The sequence below is a fragment of the Anomalospiza imberbis genome, chromosome 2 (genome assembly GCF_031753505.1).
Source record: "Anomalospiza imberbis isolate Cuckoo-Finch-1a 21T00152 chromosome 2, ASM3175350v1, whole genome shotgun sequence".
Classification (NCBI taxonomy): Eukaryota; Metazoa; Chordata; class Aves; order Passeriformes; family Viduidae; genus Anomalospiza; species Anomalospiza imberbis.
Window position 1 is genome coordinate 66,433,983 of NC_089682.1, and position 24,082 is coordinate 66,458,064.

A 24,082-nucleotide genomic window follows, 5' to 3' on the forward strand; every position below is an offset into this window, starting at 1 on the left:
TGAGAAGCCATTTCTGGGAACATGAGTGTCACAGGCCAATCACTGGATCCCTGATGTCAGAACACAAACAGTTAATGACTGGAGTGAGCAGGGGATCAAGGTTTCTTTCAGTGACATCTGAAATTTCAAAATCTGCCTTTGTTCTGAATGACAACAAAAATAGATACTTGGAAAGCCTCTAGGAAGGAAAATTTCCTCCAAAAATTTATTTAGTATCAATTAAATGTTGTTTTGATTTTTGGTTTTTAAAACATAGCATTACATAATTTATTCTTTTGTAACTGACGTGAAAAATTGCTTCAAAAACACTGAAACATGGGAAATCTGCCCCAAACACCCAGTCCATGCCACCCAAATATGACCACTCAAACTGGAAGCCCAACCATCCACCTTCCCCCAAGCAGGGTCAGAAAACTTCTCATGGCCAAAGCCATTCCATTTTAGACCTGAACTACCCCCAGCAGGGCCACATTCTTCCTTAATGTGAGGTAGGATGCGAACAGGTTTAATTCATGCACCATCAGCAGGTGCCTGCAGCAAGGTGAGATGTACAAGCTGAGCCATGTGTACAAGGCTAAAGCGGGCAAGGTGAGCCCAAACCCACCCACCTGTCTTCTCATTTATCCTAAAAGGAGCAACTCGGCGCCTCATAAAAACTCCTGACAGCAATACCATCATGCTGGTCACTGCAAAGCCCACAAGCAAAGCTCAGTGAGTGCTGTGGACACCACACTACTGACTGCCACCATGAGCCATCTTGGGGTGACGGTGGCCTTCTTCTTCCCCTGTTGGTAAGGGATTTTATACTAGAAATGCAGAACTCTTCCTTCAATGCAAAAATACTTACTTCAATCAGATTAGCCAGAAGGAACATTAGTATGTATTGTAGAAAAGTGTAAATCTGGGCAAATTATCAGGGAGCTAATGTCATTAGAGGGTGAGGAAGCTGGAAGATGAATGCTATTTCAGCTTTCCACTCCACTACCTCATGCTAGGACCACACATGCTCTGCTCTGGATTTGAAACCTGTGTTTCACGTTACACATGGAGATAACATAGCAAAACAGGACTTGGGATCTTAATTTTCAACTTCCATTCATGGAACTTGATGTCCTCAGCCTACCCTGTTGCATTGTGCTTTCTATCTTGCCAAAAGAGGACAAATTATACACAAATACACAAAATAATCACCACTAAAAAGCTGGCAAGAAAAATTTCCTGAACGATTCTCAATACTTCTCCATGTCACCTTCATCCTGTAAAATCGTAGAGGTACATTTTATAAGTTCTTTACTTGCAATAATTTTTAGTGATGAAGGACTTAGTTGAACATACCTTAAATTCTCTTCAAGTGCAAACAAAGTATCCTTAAAAGTCTAAAAACAGTTTTACTGCACTACCCTTTCATACACCTTTTTAACTAAAGGACTCTAATTAATAACTATTTCTATGTTCTGCGGGGTCACTGCCATACTGCATTACAGAAGAATTCCCAAAAGGCTTCACTGTTGCAGCTCACAGTTGTAATCTCACAGCTTTCTACAGACTGCCTCTGACTGTTGCACCTCCACACAGTGTGGATATTACGCTTGTATTGCGGCTGGGCAGAGGAAAGGGGATGAAGTAAGGAGGCTGCTTCATTACTTCTCAAACAGGCTTTCTGACTTGTCAGGCTGGGCAATGCATCAAAAGTACACAAGTTTTGAATCTGCTTTGAAATGGAAACTTTAGACAAAAAGATATAGGCATGAGATGACATCGACTCAGTGTAACTCAGATGTGACTCCCACCTTAGCACACGTTATATCAGAGTATCAACTTATTTGACCAATTTAATGACCATCTCACTAAATCTCAAGCTGATTTTTGCCTTGTTCTGATGTTGCAGAGTGGCAACATGGACATATTTTAAAGACAGTCCTTGCTACTACAAAACGACCACTGCTGGCAGAAGAAAATATATCAAATTACAGCAGCCGGAGACTAATTTGGCTGCAGGAGATTTCCTGCAAACAAGAGTGCCTCCCATAGCACATCCCTTGCAGCACTTCCAATAATTTCTCTTATGCAGGTTTTCATTTCCCAGTGGTGGCTCTTCACTCACAGCTGTTAATTCCACAAATGCTTTCCAGTGACCATGCCTTTCCTCAGTGAAACCTGAGGGACTTCTTTAGCCTCTCATCACTATTGCAGCTCCTGACATGGCAAGTGTGTGGAGGAGCTCTGCCATCCACCATCCCTGGTCACGAGTGTATGCCATGGCAGCTGCTGCCAGTCACCCTTAGACCAGCTGATGTACCAGGATGGGGCACAAGAGTCACCTCTTCTGCTCACCTAGATCAAGCTGTGTCCCAGCCAACTCCGGAGGCCCAACCTTCCCAAACAGCCATGGCTGTGAGACAGGGGATCAAGAGCAGGATGGGCCCTCATGCTACAACAGCCTCCCCAGACTGACTGTCAGAAGGAATCTGAAATGAGGACAGGACCTTGTTGCCTGCTCTGAAGACCTTTCAGCAGCTGGTATCCACCCCATAATAACAAGCAAAAGAAATGAATCAGTATTTACACCAAGCAGCCAAACAGGAGAAGGTTTTCCACAGCTTTACTAAATTCTCTACACATTAAATAGGGCCAGGTTGCCAGGCCCAGACATTTCCCTCCAGAGGAGTGGCAGACCTACTGTCCATCTGTCCATCTGCCAAAGACTCACTCAGTCCTCTGCAGCTGTGGTTTGATGCTGACAAAGACTGGCCAAGGAAGGCCTGGAGCAGCAATGCAGATTATTTCCTGATTATTTTCGGTCTGGAAATGGGAACATTTCTTTGCCTGGGATATTTGGGACAGAGATATATGCACAGGTTCATGGCACATGAACTGAACACTCCCACAAAGCATAAGGCTCTATCAATACACCGCTAAAACTGTCCACGCATCCCCACTAACAGATGCAAAGCCATGTGGATGGGCACAGACCTCAGTCTGTCTCAGACACCTGAAAAAACAGTGCTCCCCACAGTTCAGAAATCCCCAAAAAACACACTCCACCAAAACTCATTTTTCTCACACTCCACCAAAACATATTCTCACATTCCATCAAAACATATTTTCCCCAAGATATGATATTGTAAGCTTTCTCTCAGCTCTATGCCCTTGAAACCATCCTCAATCTTCCTGCCTCTTCCTTTCCACAGCATCTCTCAGTCTCCTCCAAAGTGTCTCTTCTCTTGCTTGTATGGGCCCGCTGCTTCATGGCTTTCCTTAAGAAAATTCTTTTCCCTGACAAAACATCACATAATTATCTTTAAACTAATACAGTGTGAGTATTTTCCAGCCCTGCCTAGCACTCAGAACTTAGAGGCATGTGGCCTGGCTTTGTCTATTACTATAGACCAAGAATAAGATTTTTTTTTTGTCACCTGCAATCTCAGAGCGCATGACTGATCTGCACTGTTGCACTGCTAATGGAAAGATGTGTGAGGAACTGAGAAATGATCCTTGAACATCCTGCCTTGACAGATTTCTTTCTCAGGGAGTTTTTCCCAATACTGGAGTTTTGCCGTTGAAAAATTGGTATGCAGTATTACCAACCTCAAGAATCTTATCTTTCTTTCTTCAGCTCATCACCAGAGTGGCTTAAAATGACAACTTCTAGGAAACTGCTGATGTTGGAGTCTTCTTATATAACTTGGGTTACGTTTCCCAGCTGTCTTCCAAAAACATAGCACTAAAAATCTGCTTTTGCTTTCCTAATGAAAATTAACATTTGCATTTACTAACCTTCATTTACTTAATAACCTGCTACTCTTAGGAATAAAACCAAAACATCACCTTCACAACAAACCTTTTTCTCTTCTTCTAAAATTACTATTTCAATCTCAGTGTATATAAAGCAGCTAAAAATCAGTTTCCTTCTCAGTTTTCTGCCTGTGTGTCCCATTAAAAGACATGAGGAAGATACAAACTGTGCTTGCAAAAACCCTCAGGTCAGCAGTGAAGTACAACCAAACCCCAGACATGGTCTGCCCCAGTGGAAGACTCAGACACACACAGACATCAGTGTATAAATGCTGTCAGCAACAGAGGATTTCCAAGCAGAACCTGTTATGGACTCTGAGAGGGGTGTTTTAGGTAAGACATCCTGATATCGAGGTCAGTACTGTGCATGTCCCAGCAGCCCAAAGAACATGACTGAAGAGGACCTGCTTTACATGTGTCCATTTTTTCTATTCTTGGAAGCACTCTGCATTGCATTAGTAACATTTAGCTCGCTGGCCTAGCCAGGAGGCACTCCAAGCATCCAGACCTTATGTGATAGGATCCAAAAGGCTATATTTGTTTGTAAGCTGTGAATTGATTGCAGCAATATGCTGAGTGCACAGCACAAAGATTCACTGCTAGATATTTATCACTAGAAGCACAGAGCATGTTTATGTACTGGAAAAGAACTCAAACCGAGTCCATCCTGGGGATTTAACTCCTCCTTGTAGCTAACAGCATATAGCAACACTGCCAGGCTGTCTCTACATGAAGAGAGCAGATCCCAGTCTCCAATTTCTACTGAGCAGCTTAACCCATTTGAACTCTTCCCGAGGATGACAAGATCTATACAGCAATGCCATTTCCTTAAGAGATCATCCCATTGGATTTGCAGCAGTATCTACATGCAGTATCCACACGCCATTTGCTATTACAGCAAAGCTAACGCATCATGGAAAAGATCACTGGATTCTTTTCTGGTTTGTGCACACATGTACCAAACAATCAGCTGTGCTGGCATCATCGCTGCTGGTGGGAGCCAGGAGAAAGCTCTCCAGCATTTGGAGCAGCTGCTGGACATTACAGGGCTGGTGGTGAGGCATGTTGAACAGTACCAAACTCTGCACTGCTAATGGAGGTGGATGCTTCTCCACTGCAGTTGCAGCTCATCTTCCAAGGAAGCTCTTGATGCGGTAAAACAGAAGGATGAACTGTACACAGCAAAGAGCTTCTCTGGGATTTCAGCTCACAAGATACGGCGCAGCTTCCAGGTGGCCAAGCCCTTCTGGAAGCATGCTGAAGATGCTTAGGATACAAAAGAAGCCACACACTGCCACACAGCATCCAACTGCGCAGGTTGGATGGTCACACACATATCAGTGCATGGCAGGGAAATCAGCAGCACTATGGCCAGTCATTATGGGAGCCTACAATGCATTGGAAATGGATGCTTCCATAGCAATAGAAGGTGTAAAATCTTTGTCACTTCAGTTCTTTGTAAAAAGCATGGTTGAGCTCTGCTCTTTCTGCTGTTAGTCAAACCATGGCACTGACAACTAGTCAGCAGAGCTCGTTCTGAGCTTTTCCCAGCCAAGAGAAGAATCTGGCTTCTCTAAAAAGCATGCATTTTTAGAGATTATCTCTGCAAGCAACACTTCACAATTTCAGATAAATATTTATCAAAAATAAGCTAAGTTGTGTTACCATTAACTCCCACTGCTTGGTTCTGGTGCTCAGAGAGAAAAAACCCTATCCTAAACAATCCAGTCTGCAGCTTAAACAAGACTGTGTGATGAATTAGCTGAGTAAAGCCAAGCCACAAGCAGGATAACAATTAATAGCAAAGTATTCACCTCCACTCCACTATGTATATAAGTGTGCATGTATATCTGCATATATATTTTTATATATACATATACATATATATATATACACACATATATACATATATATATATATATATATATATATGTATATATCTGCATTGTCCAAACAGCTCAGCACAGTACTCACTCTGAGCAGCATAAAGGCCCTCTGTTGCCTTATCCTCATGTCCATCGAAGTCTCTGCTGGCCAGCTGCCTATTGGCTGTCTCCAGTCGTTCTGCAAAAAACAGGAAATATTTCAAGTATAAATATATGTATATAAAATTGTAGGCCAACCAAGAAAATAAGATGCATGCCAGCAGAGAAGTATAAATAGACTCTCTGAAGGAGGTTATTAAAATGGAGGCTGACACATACATAAAAGATGAGGCCTTTGACCTCTTCCATGAAGCTGTGTTATTCAGATTCACAGAAACTGGGGGAAAAGTCCTTGCCATTCTCAGCTGACATGCCCAGGCAATCATCTCTCACACTACTCAAAACGCACACGGCATCTGCAATCTGAATTACCCAACTGTGTAAGGAGAAGGCTGCTTTCCTGCAATGAAGAGCTGCCTCTGGTGCAGCAAGACATCCTGAGGAAAGGGAGCCCCCAACCCAGTGACACCACTTCTTGGGGATGCCCTGGGAAAGAAGGCATTTTCTTCAGCCAAGGATAGTTTCCCCTGGCAAGGTCCTGCCTTCAGAAACTTCTCCTCTTCAAAAAGACAATGTGACCCACTTACACCATTGCAAAAAATGTAAGTCAGCTTGAAAAAGGCACCTTACTGCATGAGCAATGAGTACCAAAGTACTACCCATCAGGAACCTGGATGGGCAATAGTTACCCAACATATCCTCCGTTTCCTTTCTCAAAAGGATACACACTCAATTTTAAGTTTTTTTAAAAAGAGACAACCTTTGGTACTGGCTACTGGCCTGTGAAGGCACTGACCTTGGAGATTTATGGGTAAAACAGCATTGTTCTACATTGCAATTTGCTCTTCAGCTCTTTAGGAGTGGGCAGGTGTCTTGGTTTGAGACAACAGGATACTGTGACTGGTGGCCTGGCTGTCAAATCCATATTTTCAAGTACTAAACACAAAGGCACCATCTGGAGCTGATTCTTACACTTTACTAGGTTTTTTTTTGCCACCAGGAGGGTGACAGCAGCTTTGTCTAATGTTGATGAACAGGGCCTTATTTCTCATTATGTGTATCTAAATATTGAATGAAGCCACTCCTCTAAAGCCTGCTGCTCTGGAGCTTGTAAGTGAAACACCATGTCAACCAAAGGGGGGAAAAAACCCAAGCAACTGTAACGTACCACGGAGGTCCCTGTTGAAGTCATGAAGTCTCCTAATTTCTCCTTCGAGTTTGTTTCTCATCGCTTTGTCCAGGGACTCCCTCTTAGTGGTGGTCTTGACCAAACCCTCATAAGCTTCTGAAATCCTCTGAATTTCAATTTCAAACTGAAAGGAGAGAGAATTCCTGTTAAAGCCCTGCAGGAATGTGTCCCGTTCCAGTGTTTGCCCAGTACATTCCAACAACACAAGGGGTCAGGGCAATGCTCATGTCCAGTATCAAGCCAGCCACCAACTCTGCAATGACTGCTCTCCCTGGCAGACAGTGGCATGAAGCTCCAGCAATGCTGGTGGTGCCTGCACTGGGGACCCCTGTAAACCCTCTGTGGGGCAGCTCACCATGCCACAACACCCCAGGACACCCCATTGGCAGCTCCCAAAAAAGCTTGAGGTGGGCTAGACTTGATGGAACTGCTTGGTTGCCTTTGGTCTATGACCAAGGGGACTGCTTTTCACCAAGATGAGAAAAAACAAGAAATGGTGTACTTGTGTGGGCTGTATTCTCTCCTAGAAACGCTGCAGGAGGCAACATTTATTGCTCAACAGGTCCCTGATCCAGAACTTATCTCTGAGCTCTAAATGCCACCAAAAGTATTTTAGGCTCAGCTCTGGCCTCATGTCACTTTTAAACTACTTTGATCCATTCCTTTCTATCCTTGACTGAAGATTGCTTAATACAAGAGAAACTCTCTATAACAGACAGAACCAATTGGTTTGGGTTTTCAATCTCCTTAACTTCATTTCCTTGAAATGTGGCAAACTGCAGGCACGGTATGCAGAGAAATCCCTTAGTGGTGAACTTGCATCTTAAGACCTAAGCCCAAAAGACTGACAGAAGAATAGTCCTGGGTAGAGTTTTGCTGTTCAGCTCAATCCATCCAACTCTTTTAATAAGCTAATGTCAGGTTAAGTGATAAAATCATTGCTGCAGATGACCAACGCTGATGTGGGAATCTGTTCCCTCATGCCTGGCCCTTGTGTTTGTGGAGAAAGACTTGATAACGTGCACAGGCTGGAAAACCAAAAGACATACATAGCCTGCCACATACCTTTCTAAATCTGGTGCTTTTTTGGCCTCTTGAGTCATGGGTGGGGCAGATTCATAATTTTTGAAGCCAGAGTGCGAGCTCACCGCCACTTGTTGAAGGGTTAGGTCCCTCTCAGTAAGCTTCCACACAATGCTGGAGTCACTCTGTCAAGATACAGCCCATGGGCAGGCAGCACCTCTAAACCACTCACCAAGGAAAAGCCTGGCAGAGCCATGATGGGAAAAACTGATTACCTTCCCCAGTTTCTGCTTCCAGCTTGTTCACAAGCACAAAAGCTGAAACAAGTGGGAAGATTCAGACTAGCCATGAGAAAGTGTTTCTTTACTGAGTGGGCGGTCAAACCCTGGAACAGGTTTCCTAGAGAGGTGGTCGATGCCCCAAGCCTTTCAGTGCTTTAGAGGCATATGAACCATGCCCTTAGCAAGATGCTTTAATTTGGTTCTCTCTGAATTCTTCAGGGAGTTGGTAAGCCACTATCTGGAGGAGAAGATGCTTTCTCCAGACAGCTCCTACCACAGTAAAGCAGATTTGCCAGCACAAAAGTGGCTTTCCACAGCCTAACAGTCTGGCCCAATGCAGCTGGTTACCACAAGGGCTCTGCTTGGCCCTCTATATGCTGGTATTTCCCAAAACACATCACCACACCACCTGCAGCCCTGGAGGCAAAAACTTGCTGTAGCAAGTGCTCCATCAGCACTGAACAAAATTAAAGGAGAGCAGAAGAACAGCCATAAATTGTGTTGGCGTTTCTCAACAGCTCTGGGATTTCCTTTGCCTTCTTCCATGGAGAAAAGAAAAAACAATTCAGCCTTTTCTCTGCCTGGTAGCTCCTGGAGCCAACCCACTCAAACAACCCACACATGTGGCATGCGAAGAGCCAGCCCAGCCTGGCAATTAAACTTCAGCAAGGTAGCACCTCTCAGAAAAGGGAAAATCATCCAAAAAGCTCAAAATTAAATGCACACAATTCCTCTTCCAACTCTTCTTAGGTAAGAAAATGAGACTACTCATCAAAAAGCACAGAGACTCATCACCACCTCTCTAGATAAAAGTCTGTTCACACACATCTGAGAATGTGACAACCCTCAGAACTGATCTGTTTGTACAAATGCCCAAGGAGTCCTACAAGTCAGGCTGACTTTCTCTAACTTCTTCTCCTATTCTGTAACAAACAAAAGTGATGGGAAGGTAGTCCTACCTAGAATAAAATTGTTACCCACAAACAAGAACTAGTCCTTCCTGACCTTTCCACTTGCAACAAGAGGGAAGAGTTTTCACATCCAAAGTACATAATTCAACTCAATCACATTTTCAGAGGCAATGTTTGTGGGAACCAAGGAAGACCTGCCCTGACCTTGTGTTCAAACACAGCAAAAGCAGCATGGGAGGGATACCATGTGTTAGAGATTTGGTTTCCTGAAGAAAGAATGCACTTGAGTATGTGTTTCACTTTAATACTCCGCTTACATTCCCCCAAAGTCAATGGGACTCAAGTCCATACTTTATTGACTGAAGTGAGACTTCAGCCCATGCTTGAATACCTTTCTGTTGGTGTCTGATGCAATAGACTTGCAGGGCATCCAAGATAAAGAGAGAACCATTTCCAAGGGTGAAAGAAACTGGAATATTTATAGGGCATTACACTTAAATACCTTTTACTGAACAACACAGCCTTTGTAAAATTAATAGCTGGAATATTTATTTTTGCCCACAAAGGCCACAGGAAGTCAGTATTAAAGTTTTTGCAGATTTCTTCATGAATAGTTAATGTTGTGGCAAAAAAAATTTAACTAAGTTGGGAAATTCTGTGAATAAAGTCAACTCATCTTGTTGCAGAGAATGAGGCAGAAAGGACAGCACTTAAAAAACACTTGGTCTTTTTTCTAATCTGTTTGAACAGATTGTCACAAAATTTTCCCAAAGCTGAGGTTGGAACATGGTCTCTGAGAGCTGCTTCTTCTCCTATGAAGGGTGTCTCCAAGAACATCCTAATCCACACAGTATACAAAAGAACTGAGCTCCTATATAGGCTCCTAAATTCAGAGAGAAAAGACCTGCAGTCTAAGCTCATTTGTGTATAAGTGATGGGAAGACACAAATCAAACACTAGTGCAGGGTCCTAAATAAGTTATTTGGTCCGACCCTTGGGACTCAAGGTGAGCAGATCTGGGGAGCATCTCTGATTTGCCTTCAGTGAACCTCAGTTTTAAGCAACTTCTACTTCATCTGATACAACTCTTCATCTTCTCACCCCAGGCAGTGCGCAAGACATCACCCTTCTCCACTGGAAAAACCTATATATTTATAGAAAAGAGCATGCAGGACCTCTTAGAAAAATGGGTTTCAAGCAAAATCTTTATCAAATGGTTCTTTCAGATAAAGGGACAGTGCTTTTAGAACTAACATGTTTAAATGGATGTCTAACATCACTTCTTAAAAACTCAAGGAGCAGTAATTGAAAGCCTCTAAGACAACGCAGTTCATCCATTTCCAAACAATGGACAACCCACTGGTGGCTATTACACTTCCAAAGAGTGTGGAGTAACACGAGAGCTTATTGTGATGGACAAGACTGCTTGGGACAAATGAGAATGTGTTCTTCATGGTTCTCACCTGCATCTCTAACCCCTGTGCAGATGGTGCAGGACCCTGGAATATACCAGGAATATACTACCCACGGGAGACTTCCAGGGAAAGCTCCAGTGAGGCCAGCATGGAAGATGGAAGGGGAAAATATCCAGCTGAGGGATATCTAATCGACTGCCCTGTTTCATCCTAAAGGCAGTAGAGTCCACAAGGCATAGAATTAACCTTCTGTGAAACACCATGGAGAGGCAGTGGTTAGAAATGGCCAGTGGTGCATCCCCACTGCAGTTACACAGTGCAGTGGGGATGCACCACAACTATGAAGAACAGCTGCCGAAAGGCAAAAGCACCAAGATGGTTATCCTGGCCAGGCTCCATCCCAATCTCTACACCTACCTTCTGCAGCTTGTCTGCCTTCTCGTAGTAACCCTCCAGCTCCTGCCGCAGCACGTGGTTCTCCTCGGAGAGCATCTCCACCATCTGCTGCGCCCGCTCCACGATGGCAAAGGCGTCGGGTGTCAGCTGCTGGCCCGGCAGCGTCGGGGTCTGGGCAGCCACGGGTGCCGGCAGTGGGGGCAAGGAGCCTGGGAGCAGAGGGCCAGCGGTGGCCTGCGAGGACATGGGGCTGTGCTGCTGGGCTGGCGGCGGCGGGAAGGGCGGCTGGCATTGTCGGCTGTGGGAAAGCACACATGGAGGAGGCGTTAGAGCCGCACGCCCTTGAAATGCTTACGGGAGCTTTCACCTAAGGACTGCATGGTTTATTAACAGTATTATAACTGGACAGTCACGACCCCCAGATACCAACAATCGCAGCAGAGAATGAGTAAATTGTCTCCTCGCCTGCTCTTGACAGTGGCGTACACATCTGGTATGAGCAGATAAAGGAAGCATTGACTCAAACCCAGCATTTTTGCCTAGGTGTGCAGCTAATACTTCAGCAGCCACCAGCCTCTCCCTGCCTCCCCTTCCCAGGAACACCATGGCTGAGAAACATAAGCTGGCAGGCTTGAAGAAAACACAAGGGATGCATTACTCACCCTTCAAACACCACTCCCTGCCCAGAGCAAAACCAGTGGATCAGCTGAGTTGGGAAGTGAAAGGAAGTGATATGAGCAAAGCAGCATCCCTGAGTGGCTTTAGCAAGTGGAAGAGGGAAGTGTTGCTGCAGAACTGCTGGAGGCACAATCCCATTCAATTACAGTGAGCCATGAAAGCCATCTTCCAGTGGGAGACCTCATTGTGTCACTCCCCCCATTAAGGACATCTATCACTCACCAGACTCATATCAGGGAAGAATATGAAGTGATCTGCTTGTGAGCTAGGCTTGCTGTCAGCAGACAGCTCTTTAATACACGTGAATCATAATTTGCAGTGGCTGGAAGATAATCCAGGAGGATGTCTCGGTAGTGAGGGTAAGCCTGCAGCTGACAGCCAGGTGGGATCAGAGTCCCTCACCCAACCCATCTCCATCCCTCAATCCACCGCAGCCCTCAAAGCCTCAACCACGGAAAGCAGCCCCAAGCAAAATCTAACTGTGCACAGGCTGAGCCACTCCTCAGCCCTGATGCCAAAGTTCTGAAATTCCCACACTGATCTTGTTAAAGAGACTCAACCCAGACCACGTGGTACTTCAGTGTCAGGGTCCAGTTTCAGGGCTGGAAAATAAGCTGGCTTCTGGACCCCACCTGAGGTCCGGGATTTGTATTTTAATGTAACTACAAGCTATTAGGCTTGCTGTTGATATCATTACCCTTATTTCTGTACCCTACACAAGGCACAAGACATAATAAACAGAAGTATTTACCCCACTGGGCCTCAAAGAACCATGAATGCTTTTTCTTAAACAAACAATTTTGTGCTATATAAATACATCATAATTATGGTTACTGTTGTCTTCAGCACCTACAAAAGCTTCAATACCACTCCCTGGTGGTGTTTCCACTCTGGAAGCTTTGTCCCTGTACAAAGCTTCTCAAGTCAGGGTTTTCAAAAGCCTTCAGTGTTGAACTAATTCTACTGACAATAACTCACCACTTCCTTCAACTGCAGCAGAACAAAGCTGAAAAGTGAAGGCAATTTAAAAATCCTGCCCTAGAAAACGAACAGCACTGCTCAAACTTGTCCCTGACAAGCCACACGACAGCAAAGAAAGCCAGCAATTCAGCCTTAATCTTCTGTCCAAACTAGAGTGAAAGCAAATCTGCAGGCCCCCAGACACAGCATATACACAGTCCCATACTCTCATCCCAGCTTTGCCCAATGCATCCACTCTGGCCCAAAAAGGTACTGAAATGGAGAAAACACTGAACACAAGCACACTGCTAACTTGGTCAGAAGTACAGACCAGTGTCCTTGTGAAGAAGATCCCAGCAGAGCTTCATGCAGCCAGCATTGAGGAAAGCTGTGCTGAGCTCAGTCTGGCCTTGAGATGGCTTTTACCTGCCTAGCATAGACATGCTCTAAGGCTGTGTCTCTCCTGTAAATTAAACATCCACGGAGGCAGCTCAAGAGCTGGAGAGAGGACATTTCCTCTGGGCAGCTCCCAGGGCCAGAAAGGTTTGCTTTCAATCCCAGGCATATTTGTTCTCCAGCAGAGGTGCAGGCTAATAACTAAGGAGCTAAATGTCTATTGAAAGAGGATAAAAATTTCCAAAAGACAGGAAAGCCATGAAGGTTGCCGTATGACACTTCACAAGAAAACACACAGGAATTAATAGAATCACAGAATGGCTTGGGGTGGAAGTGATCTTTAAAAACCATCTAGTCCAACCACCCTGCCACAGGCTCGGACACCTTCCACCAGATGAGGCTTCTCGGGGCTCCAACCAACCTGGCCTTGAACACTTCCCATGATGGAGCATCCAGAACGTCTCTGGGCAACCTGTTGCAGTGCCTCACCACCCTCAGCGTAAAAACTTTCTTCCTTATATCTAATCCAAACCTACCATCTTCCAGTTCAAAGCTATTTCCTTTTGTCCCATCTCTACAGGCCCTGGTAGAATGTCCTGCTCCAGCTTTCTTATAAGGCCCCTTTAGAAGACTGCAGTAGCCTTCTCCACTCTGGAGCCTTCTCTTCTCTGGGCTGAACAACTCCAACTCTCAGTCTGTCTTCACAGAAGAGGTGTTCCAGCCCTCTGATCATGGTTCTCACACCATCTCCACAGTCCCCCTTTCTGATGCTCCAGTGTGCAAACCTGGCAAGGGACCTGATGCCCATCGTGGGACTTGAATTTTCTTTAGCTCAAAAATCTGAATAAATAACATGATGAGTGAGGGATGTCACTCACAGTGCAAAATATGCTCCACAAGTGAATGTGAGCTCAGACAAGCACGCGACACCTTCTCAATGCTGCTGACAGTCAGTCTGTGCTCACATTTTACCACAGCAATTAATTCAGTTAAGTGTGAGCTTGTTCATCTTTACCAAAAGAAACAGCACCACTGGTTTTATGCAAGTAAAAGCCCAACTGTCTGGATACAGTTACACCCCTACAAAGACACTTAGTAGAAAGGAGAAAATTTGGAATATTTGCTGCAGGTACAGATTTTCTCACTTCTTTATGGGAATAGCGTAGAGCAATAGAATTAAATTGATCTCTGAATCTAAACTAGTGAGATACAGCAAGTTTTCTTTTTCATTATGAAGCACAGCAATCTTTGTCCATAGATACACCCTTTAGACCCTTGCATGAACTTTTGACACTGCACTTTTGGGAAATCTTAGCCTTTCATCAATTTCATCTTTTCTTGCCACTTTAGTCTGTCTAGCTTTACACTACAGAGGAAGGAAAGACCACAGAGATCTCTGTTTCCTTGAACTGCAAATGATTTTCTGAGCTACTAAAGATTTACACCTTATAGCAGCTGCCAGCCACCAGAGTCTCAGCAGCCATGGCCACAGGAGAGATTCTCCACTGTTTTCCAGCTCAGAAACTGAACAGGTACAACTGACTTTATACCTCTTGAAGCACAGTTGTTCAACAAAATTAATGTTTCTAACTTTCTTTTTACTTGTTTAATCTGTCCCAATTTAGTTCTGGCTTAGTCAACCGCAAAATCTCTGAGTACATACGCAATAAAATAAACACAGCAATTCACATTAACAAATCAGCATTTGCAAAAATAGGAATGTTATAACAGCAGCTTAGTTCCTATCCAAATTCTCATGTAAAGCTCCAAAGAAACGCAGCAATCAGGATTATCCTGAGGTCCTTTGGGCTTAGTAAAGAATGACATTCTCACAATGCTTTTACTGTATTTTAAATGTTGATCTTACTCTGCATTAGAGCAGGTTAAAATCTTTCAGCCAAACATTCTAGTCAACAATCATCCTTCTTAAAAGCATGCAACAGTGGAACGCTATGAGTTTTGGCTATCTCTGCAACATTTCAGCTACATTTCTATTAAAAACATATTTTTTGTTGGCATTATTGTAGAAGTAGGGCCCCCATAAGCTTCTGCAATGTATTGTAAAGAAGGAAAAAGAGAAAAAAATTTAGGTGAACAGCTTTTTGAATAAAGAGCACAAGCAGGTCGTGAGGCTTTCAAGGGCTACTGTGCTGGGGTCACCAAGCACTCTCTTTCTTTTCACAGATATAGCTTGTGATACATGCATAATAGCTTACTACCTATAGCTTGCAATACAATGTCTTCAGCAAAATACTTGACAATGGACTTCACTTCCATAAGAAATTCCTCAAGATGCTGGGGCTGCCCAAGCCCCCAAATTAAGGCATGGTCTTAATACTGCTCTTATACTGGACCATCTGGGAGCAAGAATTACCAAGACAGAGAAATCTGGGGAGAATTTGTAACTTTATGTAGGAATAAGAAACCTGGAAATGAAAATTAATGATAAAGTCCACTTGCTGTTGATGACCAGGAAATCATAAATACAAAAGAGCTGTTGTTGGATAAAGCAGCGCAGTATTAGCAAATGAAAATGCCTGTAAATGTTCTGGAAAGGAAATTCCACCTCAGCCTTGCTACAAGTACAGTGAAGCTCTCCTCTGTTTAGGGATGAAAAGGGGCCAGTGGAGGAAAGGCTTTGTTTCTAACACACCATGGCATTTACATTCATAATTAAAATGCCCTCCTCTAACCTATTTAGCTCATCTTTCTCTGAATGCTCTGCCTTCCTTTGCCTCTAGGGCAGACTGGTCTATTTCATCTTTCAAAGACTCTCCCAAGGAACTCTCCCAAGTATCTCACAACTTCATGCATCTTCTGTGGATGCTCTGGCTGAGTCAGCGATGAAAATAAGGTGTTTCTGGGGCACAGTTCTTTGAAGTTGCCTTAGGCTTTTGCCTTACAATGAGAGTAAAAAACTGTGAAATGTGCTTATTCCTGCCCATTGACTGGGAGCCGTCAGTCTGGATTCTAACCTCAGACCAAGTGTCTACCTGATTTCATTATGATTTATGCAGTCATGAAGCAGACTTCAAACCCTACCCTGTCTCACTGTGAATAACATGAAGAAAGAGTTTTATGACCATGCCAGGAAAAAACAGGATCCTGGCAAAGTCAGCAAGCCCAATCTGATGGTCATGGTGCAAGGAAACACAATTATAGATCCATCACTAAATGGTAATACACAAAGAAATGGGAGAACATTTGTCAAAGCCCAGACATGGCCCTCATGGTATTCTCTGTCTTATGGAATCAGCAATAGTTGCAGCACCTTGTAAACTCAAGTATTTGTTTCAAAAAACATTCTGCAGACTTGGACTCACACCTCTTGAATTCACTATTTTGTTGGTGACATTTGTTAGTTCTGGAAAGACTTGGCCCAGCTTCTTTGGCAGGCTTATGTGAAGATTTTGCAGGGAAAAATGATAATCTAAGAAGACGTGTACTGTATCAAACATATCCTCAATAGTTAAGAGAGGGACAGGATATTGTATTTCCTCACAGAGATCCACACTCAGAACAGATTCTCAGCATAAGGAAAAGTGCCTTCCTGAACCTCTGCACTTCTAGAGGAACCAGCTGGGATAATAACAGAGAAGGGTAAGGAGAAATGAAAAGGCATCACCTAAGCTGTGGAAACAGCTTCATTTCACTTTCATGTATTTTAATGTAAGGCATATTAGACCAGAAGGAAAGGATACAAAGCAAAGCTCTTCTGCAGGGCTGCCAGCATTCACGTTAGATGGAAGTGAAGCCTCCAACCCACGCTCATGCTTGGGCTATCCTTGCAGAGAAAAGCCAGGATACGTCAATTTGAGTGTAACATCCTTCAGCTTGTCCACAGTGCCAGCAAACCCACCTGCCTGGGCTGTCTCAGGGAAGAAAACAAGCTCCTTGTGTCCTGTCAGCAGCCACAGACATGGTTGCATTGGTAACTATCAACAGGTTGTCTGAAAAGGGCAGTAATATGTGTGGGGGAATAAATACACAAATACTGGAGAAGCAGCAGACTATTTCGGCAGTTAATTATAGACTTCTACATCCTGGCAGGGTGGAATTTTATGACGCACATAAAAAATGGGATGTATTTAAAAACAGCCCAGATTTATTCTTTTCATTGATTCTGCATGCTGACTTTGAAAACGTATGGATTAAATCAGAATAAAAAGGTGCCTGCATTATTGTCTTCTGCATGTACCACAAATTAATTCCCCTCAGTAAGAAGCAGAGTTTCCAGTTCAAGGCTTCATTTGCATTATACATGCTTTCAATTAATAGTGCAGATAAAGAAATCATTCTGAATAAAAGACACCAGGATTTGACAAGAATCATTGGGATCAATGAAGAAGATTCATTGCACCAAGTGATCTGAATCACAGCTTAAGCATGACATGGAGATACAATATCAACTTGAGCTGGTCCAAGTTCATCCTTCCAGGAATAAATACAGCAAGCTAAAGGGTGGAAAATACTATCCTGGGCTGTGACAACCCTCACACAACTCACTCGATAATGAGCTGTATGGGGAGATCCAGGGTGCCAACTGCAAGTGTTAATGAGCTACATAAACAAGGAACACTGAGTCAAATCAGAGGTGTTACTACACCTGATTAGCCTCTGGCCAGCTGGTACTAAACCAGTGTTCAGGCTGTCTTTCCACAGTGAAAAAAAGGGATTTTGACAACAGTGAAATAAGTACAGGGCTCCAGGCTCCATCTGTTAAATGTATTAAACAACTGATAGCACAGGTCTCTTCACTGTATTTGACAAAGATTTTGCAAAATCCCTGGTAACTAGAAAATACAGGCTGAAACTAAAATGGAGATTTTTGCCAGAGATGGCAATTACCTAGTGGAACAAGGCTATAAAATCCATGATGGATTCTCCAGATGGAGATTATTATACTCACCAGGACTGAATGTTTCACAAACTGGAATTAATTCAGGGCATCGTGCAAAAAACTAAATTATATTAGTTCCAAGCCCTTTTACCTAACAAGCTGTGACTTTCTGAACCTGCACCTAAGGAAACTTAGCAAAGACACAATTCAAGAATGGCTGCACATCTAGGAAAGGAAACGTTTTCTAAAGATTGTTATACTTGGCCAACTTAAAGCATTCAGAAGTTGTGAGTCAGGGCCCCAAGCATCAAGCAACTGGCTTAAAAATACTGACATTTTAAAAGGAAAAAATACTGGTTCATTTTTATTTGCCTTCTAGTTGTTTTGTCCTTTAAGCTTCAAGGTTCAAGCTCTGCTCTGCAATTGTGATGTCCATAAAACAGAAGTCACTAAATCTAATTTATATAAATGCTGAGACTACCCCTACATCACATGACTCTAGGATTTTTTAAGTACAACAACAATTAATTATCTTGAAATTTACAATAAATTTCAAGATTTCACTCCAATGATTATAAAGGCAATGTTTCCTTTAAAACCAGTCATGTGCAAAACAAAAAGTCAAACCAAAAAAGGAAATTAAGCAGCAGCTACAGTTATTCAATTATCCTTCAACAGCTCCCAGCCAGCATCGGACCATTTCCAGCCACATTTCCCTTGTCAAAGAAAGACTGTGGGGAAGTGGGGGTTCAGTGACCCTTTAAATCCTTTTCATCCCTGGAATCTCTGCGTGCTTTTTCTGGATTGATGCATTCTGTGTTTCTCCTATTTTCTGGAACACAGAAGACTCTCGCAAGATGCTGGTGTATATGAGATTCCTATCTGACCAGGAGCACAGTTCTGTTTCCATCAGCTTCTTTCCCAGACACTCCTGATGAGATGAAAGCTGAAATTCCTTACCTCACTTGTTCCTCTAACAGAAAAACCAGCCTCTCCAAATCCTACCCCTGTTAACTAACCTTATGAAACCAAGTAGTTCCCTATTTCAACCTCTTCCATCAAGGTCCTCCATCCCAGTCAGATGCCTGGCAGCAAGCGTCCCCAAAACTCAGGTAAGGAGAGAAGCAGTGAGCAAGTGCAGAGTTCACAGGAAGGTTTATGCTTGGGAGCAACCCATGAGTGTATCACAGCACTCCCCCTGCACCCAACTCCTCCAGCAGGGCTCAGACAGTGACTGCTGCCCAGGCGAATCCTCTAGTAAAGACAGGGCTGACATCCCTGAAATGCCTTTATCCTCTCCAAAGATTGAAACATTTGGAGCAGAGACCACTTTATGAAATTGCATATTAACCATCCCAGATGTGGGCAAGCCCATCCTGTCATGCAGCCCAAGATGCATGCAAGGAGCACAGCTGCTGCAGACAGAGAAATGACAAGTGATGAATAAGCACACAGGGACTACAGTCACCTCCTAAATGCTTCTGTCAACCAAATCTTCCTGGGTGACAGGACCATACAGGACCTGGGACCAGTTATAAACTGGGATAAGCACAGAATAAACTAGGTGAGTTTATTTCCTGGTTTTTAGTGACAGCAGTTCATAATAGTTGAGAAAAAGCCCAGGTAATGAATATTTCAGTGTGCCAAAGGAAAGTGAAAGGTTGACATCCCTGTGTTAAAAAATATAGAGAAGCCTGAGATGAGAATGGAAAACATCATTTTGCTGAGACCCAGAGGCTCACTGTCTAACATCTGAACACAGCCAACTGTTCCCCCACTCACTAACAAGAAACCTCCCCAAAATCCAGGCAGCAAATGAAGGCAGGCAAGAAGGACCTGAAAATGACTACCTGTACATCAGGATCCAGAACTACCTTAAATGATGCTCAAGAGACACCATACACCCTAGAGCAAACCCAGCTTTGGTGAAACAAGCCCTGCCAAGCCAACCCCCCTAACCTACATTTGTACAAGCTTGCTGGCACAGCCAGCAGGAATATATGCAGACTGAGAAGTAGTAAGGCCCTTGCTGAGTTGCAAGAAAGATACCACTGAAGATTTTTTTAGTAAGTGTGCAAAACTCGGCAGCTCTGCTCTGTCACTCTGCCAGTCCTCTGCTGCACCACATATTCCTCCCCCTGGTGCCCACGTACCTGACAGGAGGGAGATTTCTCCAGCACCATGCAAAGAAAACACACAGGGGTAGCAGACATCCCCCCTGTCACCCTGTTCTTTTAGAAGTTTTAAAGTTCTTTTAAAAGAAGTTTTCTGGGCCTTCTGATGTTTACATATTTCTACTAGAGTTTCTCATGCACTGTTCATGTAAATAATGATTGTTTTACATTCTTCTTTGTAGGAGAGAATTGATAGACTATTGGTTTAACCAGTGTGGTTGGAGAGGTAGCAATTTCATCCTCCAATCCACTGTCACTTTTCGAATTCTATATATTACAAGATCAGAAATAAAAGTTCCTTCCTTTTGTTCTTTACATCTTAGAATGAGCGCGTGAGTTATTTCGTGTCGTAGTGCGACACCTCCTGCTGTGTGACTAGGGGGTAAAGGATGCTGCCTTGCCAGGAACGAGCAGTGACCACCATCATGAGCCAGTGGATTTCTCCCCACAGCTGTTGGGGTGATCCAGCCTTTGCTGAGGACTGGCATGGAAATCTGCACTGAATCAAGGAGGTTTCTCAGCATTAACCTTGCTGATCAGGCAGCTGGGAAAAGCTCTGGAAGTGGCCCCACAGGGTTTTCCATTTGACCCCAGTTAGCTGAAGCAGTGCATGCAGCACCCAGCTCCTCTCACTTGCATAGACTTACAGAACACTCTGTGGCTATTGAACCAGCATTTTCCAAGAGTGATAAAAATACCCAAACCAGCTCTTTTTCTGTGGGGATGAATTTGCTTGGTGCTGGAGATGCTTGTTAGCACCACAAACAACTGCAGGAAAGAATGGCCCCAGTTGCCCTCACATCCACACAGATCTTTCTTTGAATGAACAGGCATTTTGACTGAGGTCCCAAAAATACCATCTTGCCCTGAAAAAATTGCATAAACTCCGCACAATGGCCATACACATAGCTGTAGAAAGACTCAGTGCAGGCCTGCCACTTGTCACAGCCATCTTGCCCCTGCCACCGAAGCTACACTTTGAGTTTCTACCTGTCTCAACACAAAACCCATCTTTTCTGCAAACATGGAAAAGCAGAGCATTCCCTCCTGCATTTCATGCCTAACACATTTTGGACAGAAAGAGCCAGTTCAGTTGCACTACCTTTTCTTTGTGCCTGTGCTGTGGCAAAATAACTGTGTGCAACTTAAGGTGATGCCAACAAAAATCTTTGGGGATTCTGGGATAAGTAAAGACCCAATGAGGCAGCTTGCAACATAGAAACTGCTCACACTCAAACCAAACAACTTCAGACTTCCAAACCCAACAAAATAACTGTCTGAGAGGTCAAAGAGACAGGGATGAGACCGACAAACATTTGCATTGAGGTACAACAAGGAAAAGGAGCCCTTAACACACCACTTCATCTCTGAAGGTAGGACCTGCACCACTCGCAGGGATCAGCGCACAGCCAGCAAACACTGGATTATTTTTCATGCGCTTGGAATAAACCTGCGCTCACAGGGAGGCCTGGCATGAGGGGCCCAGTACCGTGAAAGTCCCACGTGAGCTCTGTGGGAAGACTGAAGTAGCACATAAGTGGAACAGAAGCTTTATAGAGTCCTCTGGCAGATGCAGGTACCTCCACCAGCCAGGCCTGCCATCCCTTCACAAGATGTTATGTCCCCACCGCAGGGTGTGATGCCTCCACCGTGTGCCTGGAGCCACAGCTCACTCTGGCCGTGTCCACACGAGGCCCAAGCCCCACAGACACCGGCTCCTCCAACGCGGGCAGGACCAGGTGACCCTGCAGACCCACCCCCAATGGCCATTACCTGCTGAGCCCGTACTCCGGGGGCGGCTGGTAGCGGACGAGGGCCAGCTCTGCCCGGGCGGGCTGGGGGGCGGCGTAGGCGGCCTTGAGGACATCTTGTGATGACTGCTCGCCGTAGAAGAGCCCGTGCTCCTGTGCCTTGCCGCCTGGGGCTGCTGCCTTGCCTTTGTAGGGGTACTCGGGAGGCGGGCCCCGTGGGTCCGTGGTCTTGCTGGGTTGTGGGGCTGCCTTGAAACCCTTCCCACCTCCTGGGGCTGGGGGGTGCTGCTTGGCCCCGTTCCTCTCCAGCGAGAGCTGCATGATCCTCTCGCTCAGCGAGCGGACGTGGCCCTGCTTCAGCTCCTTCAGCGCCTCATCCTTATGCGCCTGCCCGCTGTTGGCCCGGTTCACTGTTGGCCTCCCCTCCGTCCTGGACTTTTGGCTGGAGGAGCCATAAAAACCCGGTGTGGCGGCGGTGGCTGGTGGTGCGGGCTGGCCACGGAAAAACTGAGACTGGGCCTTGGCCTCCTCATAGGTGGGGAGCTCCTCGGTGCTGTGCGGGGGCTGCGGGGCCCGAGGCTGCTTCTCCATGGCAGCACCGTCCCCCTGGTGCTCCTGCCCCTGTGGTTCCTGCCGCCCTGACGGCTGGACCATTGGCAGGTCTTCGGGAGCAAGGTTTTCTGCGGAAGAGAGAGTGCTGGCAGTGCTGTTGGAGGGGCCGGCGCTGCCCGTCGCCTGGTGCTGGATGGCCAGCAGGTTCATGTTCTCGCTGGGGTTGCCATACCTCAGCCGCTCCTGGATCAGGCGCTGCAGGACGGTGCCGGCTGCCACCTCCTCCGCCCCTCGCATCTCCGCCTCTGGCACACGGCGGAAGCTGGGCGGGCGCAGGGTGCAGAGAGTCTCTTCGGCTGGGCAGGGAGAGAAAGGTGGCCATTAGCTCTGCTGTCCAGGAGGTCTAATTCCCCCTGCATCCCACAATGGTGACCCTGTGCCCAGGATGCACTCCATGGGCAGTGTCCTGCCAGGATTCCCCTGGCAGCACAGGGGATATGGCTGGAAGCCAACAAAGGAGGCAGAGCATTGCTCCCTTCTCTTCCTCCACCCCTACACCCTAATTCTGTTTGGCAGTAACCCCCAGGAACACATTCCAGTCCCCTCCCTGGCCTTCCCCTCCATAATATTCCATGTGTCCAGTGCCCACAGCTCTGAACCTCCCTCTAAGTCAACAAGGGACATTCCATGCCACAGGGAAATTTGGTATTTTCTAACATGGATAGGATAGGACAGGACAGAACAGGAGCCTACAATGGTTATCTCATCCCACTGCTTGGCCAGTTCAAAGCTCAGAAAAAGTTAAAGCATTTTATTAAGGGCTTTGTCCAAAAGCCTCCTTAAATACTGACAGGCTTGGGGCATTGACCACCTCTCTAGGAAGCCTGTTCCAGTGTTTGACCTCTCCCCAGAGATGGCTTGCACAACTTACAGAGGCAGCCTGCATGGCAATACCAACTGCTGCATTTTTGATGGCCAAAGGTGTAAGTGTACTGTGTGCCATGACAAAATAAAATGTAAAATGTGTCACAGAAAACCTGTGAAATGGAACTGTGAAAATGAAACAGTCCTAAAGGTCTGAGAATAATCCATGCTCTGGCATCTTCCTCTAAAACTGCAATTTCCTTTCTGGCTGTAAACACTATTTTAAGGGAGTCAATACTAACTGTAGTAATTTTGCTGGGTCAACACAAGGAAGGCATTATGGTTATAGATGCAATGCCAGCATTAAAAAAAAAAAAAAAAAAGCACAGATAGATTAGCTACACAACCCTAACACAGGCTACTGAAGTCATTCAGAGTCAATGGCACCATGCTTGCATTATATATGCAGTGGAGCTTGCCTAGAGCTAAGCATCTAGAAGCATTTGGACAAAGCTCTCAGGCACATGGTGTGATTCTTGGGGTGTCCTGCACAGGGCCAAGAGTTGGATGTGATGATCCCAATGGGTTCCTTTCAACTCAGCATATTCTGTGATTTAACCACGGCTGAGACCTCTGGAATCCCTCCCTCCTGGAGCCCCCCTTCAATCCCAAAAATGCTATAAGATGTCTATCTGAACATTGTCTGAGCTCAGAGGAATGTTCCTGAAAGACTCCAGTGCAGACAAAAGTGAGAAGAGTCTTCCAATGTCCCTAGGCAAGAAGGAGGTGCTTTCTACAGTTTGGTTTCTTCAGGTCACTCTTGGCAACTTTCTCTCTCCTGCTGTTCTCAATTCTCAGCGGAGTTTGTCAGG

General features: G+C 45.1%; 1 protein-coding gene across 1 annotated transcript in view; it reads right to left on the minus strand.

Moving 5' to 3' along the window:
- The window catches only part of AMOTL1 (angiomotin like 1), a 54,987-nt gene that overhangs the window by 18,500 nt on the left and 12,405 nt on the right, over window positions 1-24,082 (minus strand). The window contains exons 3-6 of the mRNA XM_068181462.1: window positions 21,817-22,702; window positions 11,017-11,293; window positions 6,949-7,093; window positions 5,770-5,859 (exon numbers count right to left, since the gene is read on the minus strand). Coding sequence (XP_068037563.1) covers window positions 5,770-5,859; window positions 6,949-7,093; window positions 11,017-11,293; window positions 21,817-22,702 — 1,398 coding nt within the window. The remainder of the gene's footprint in view (window positions 1-5,769; window positions 5,860-6,948; window positions 7,094-11,016; window positions 11,294-21,816; window positions 22,703-24,082) is intronic.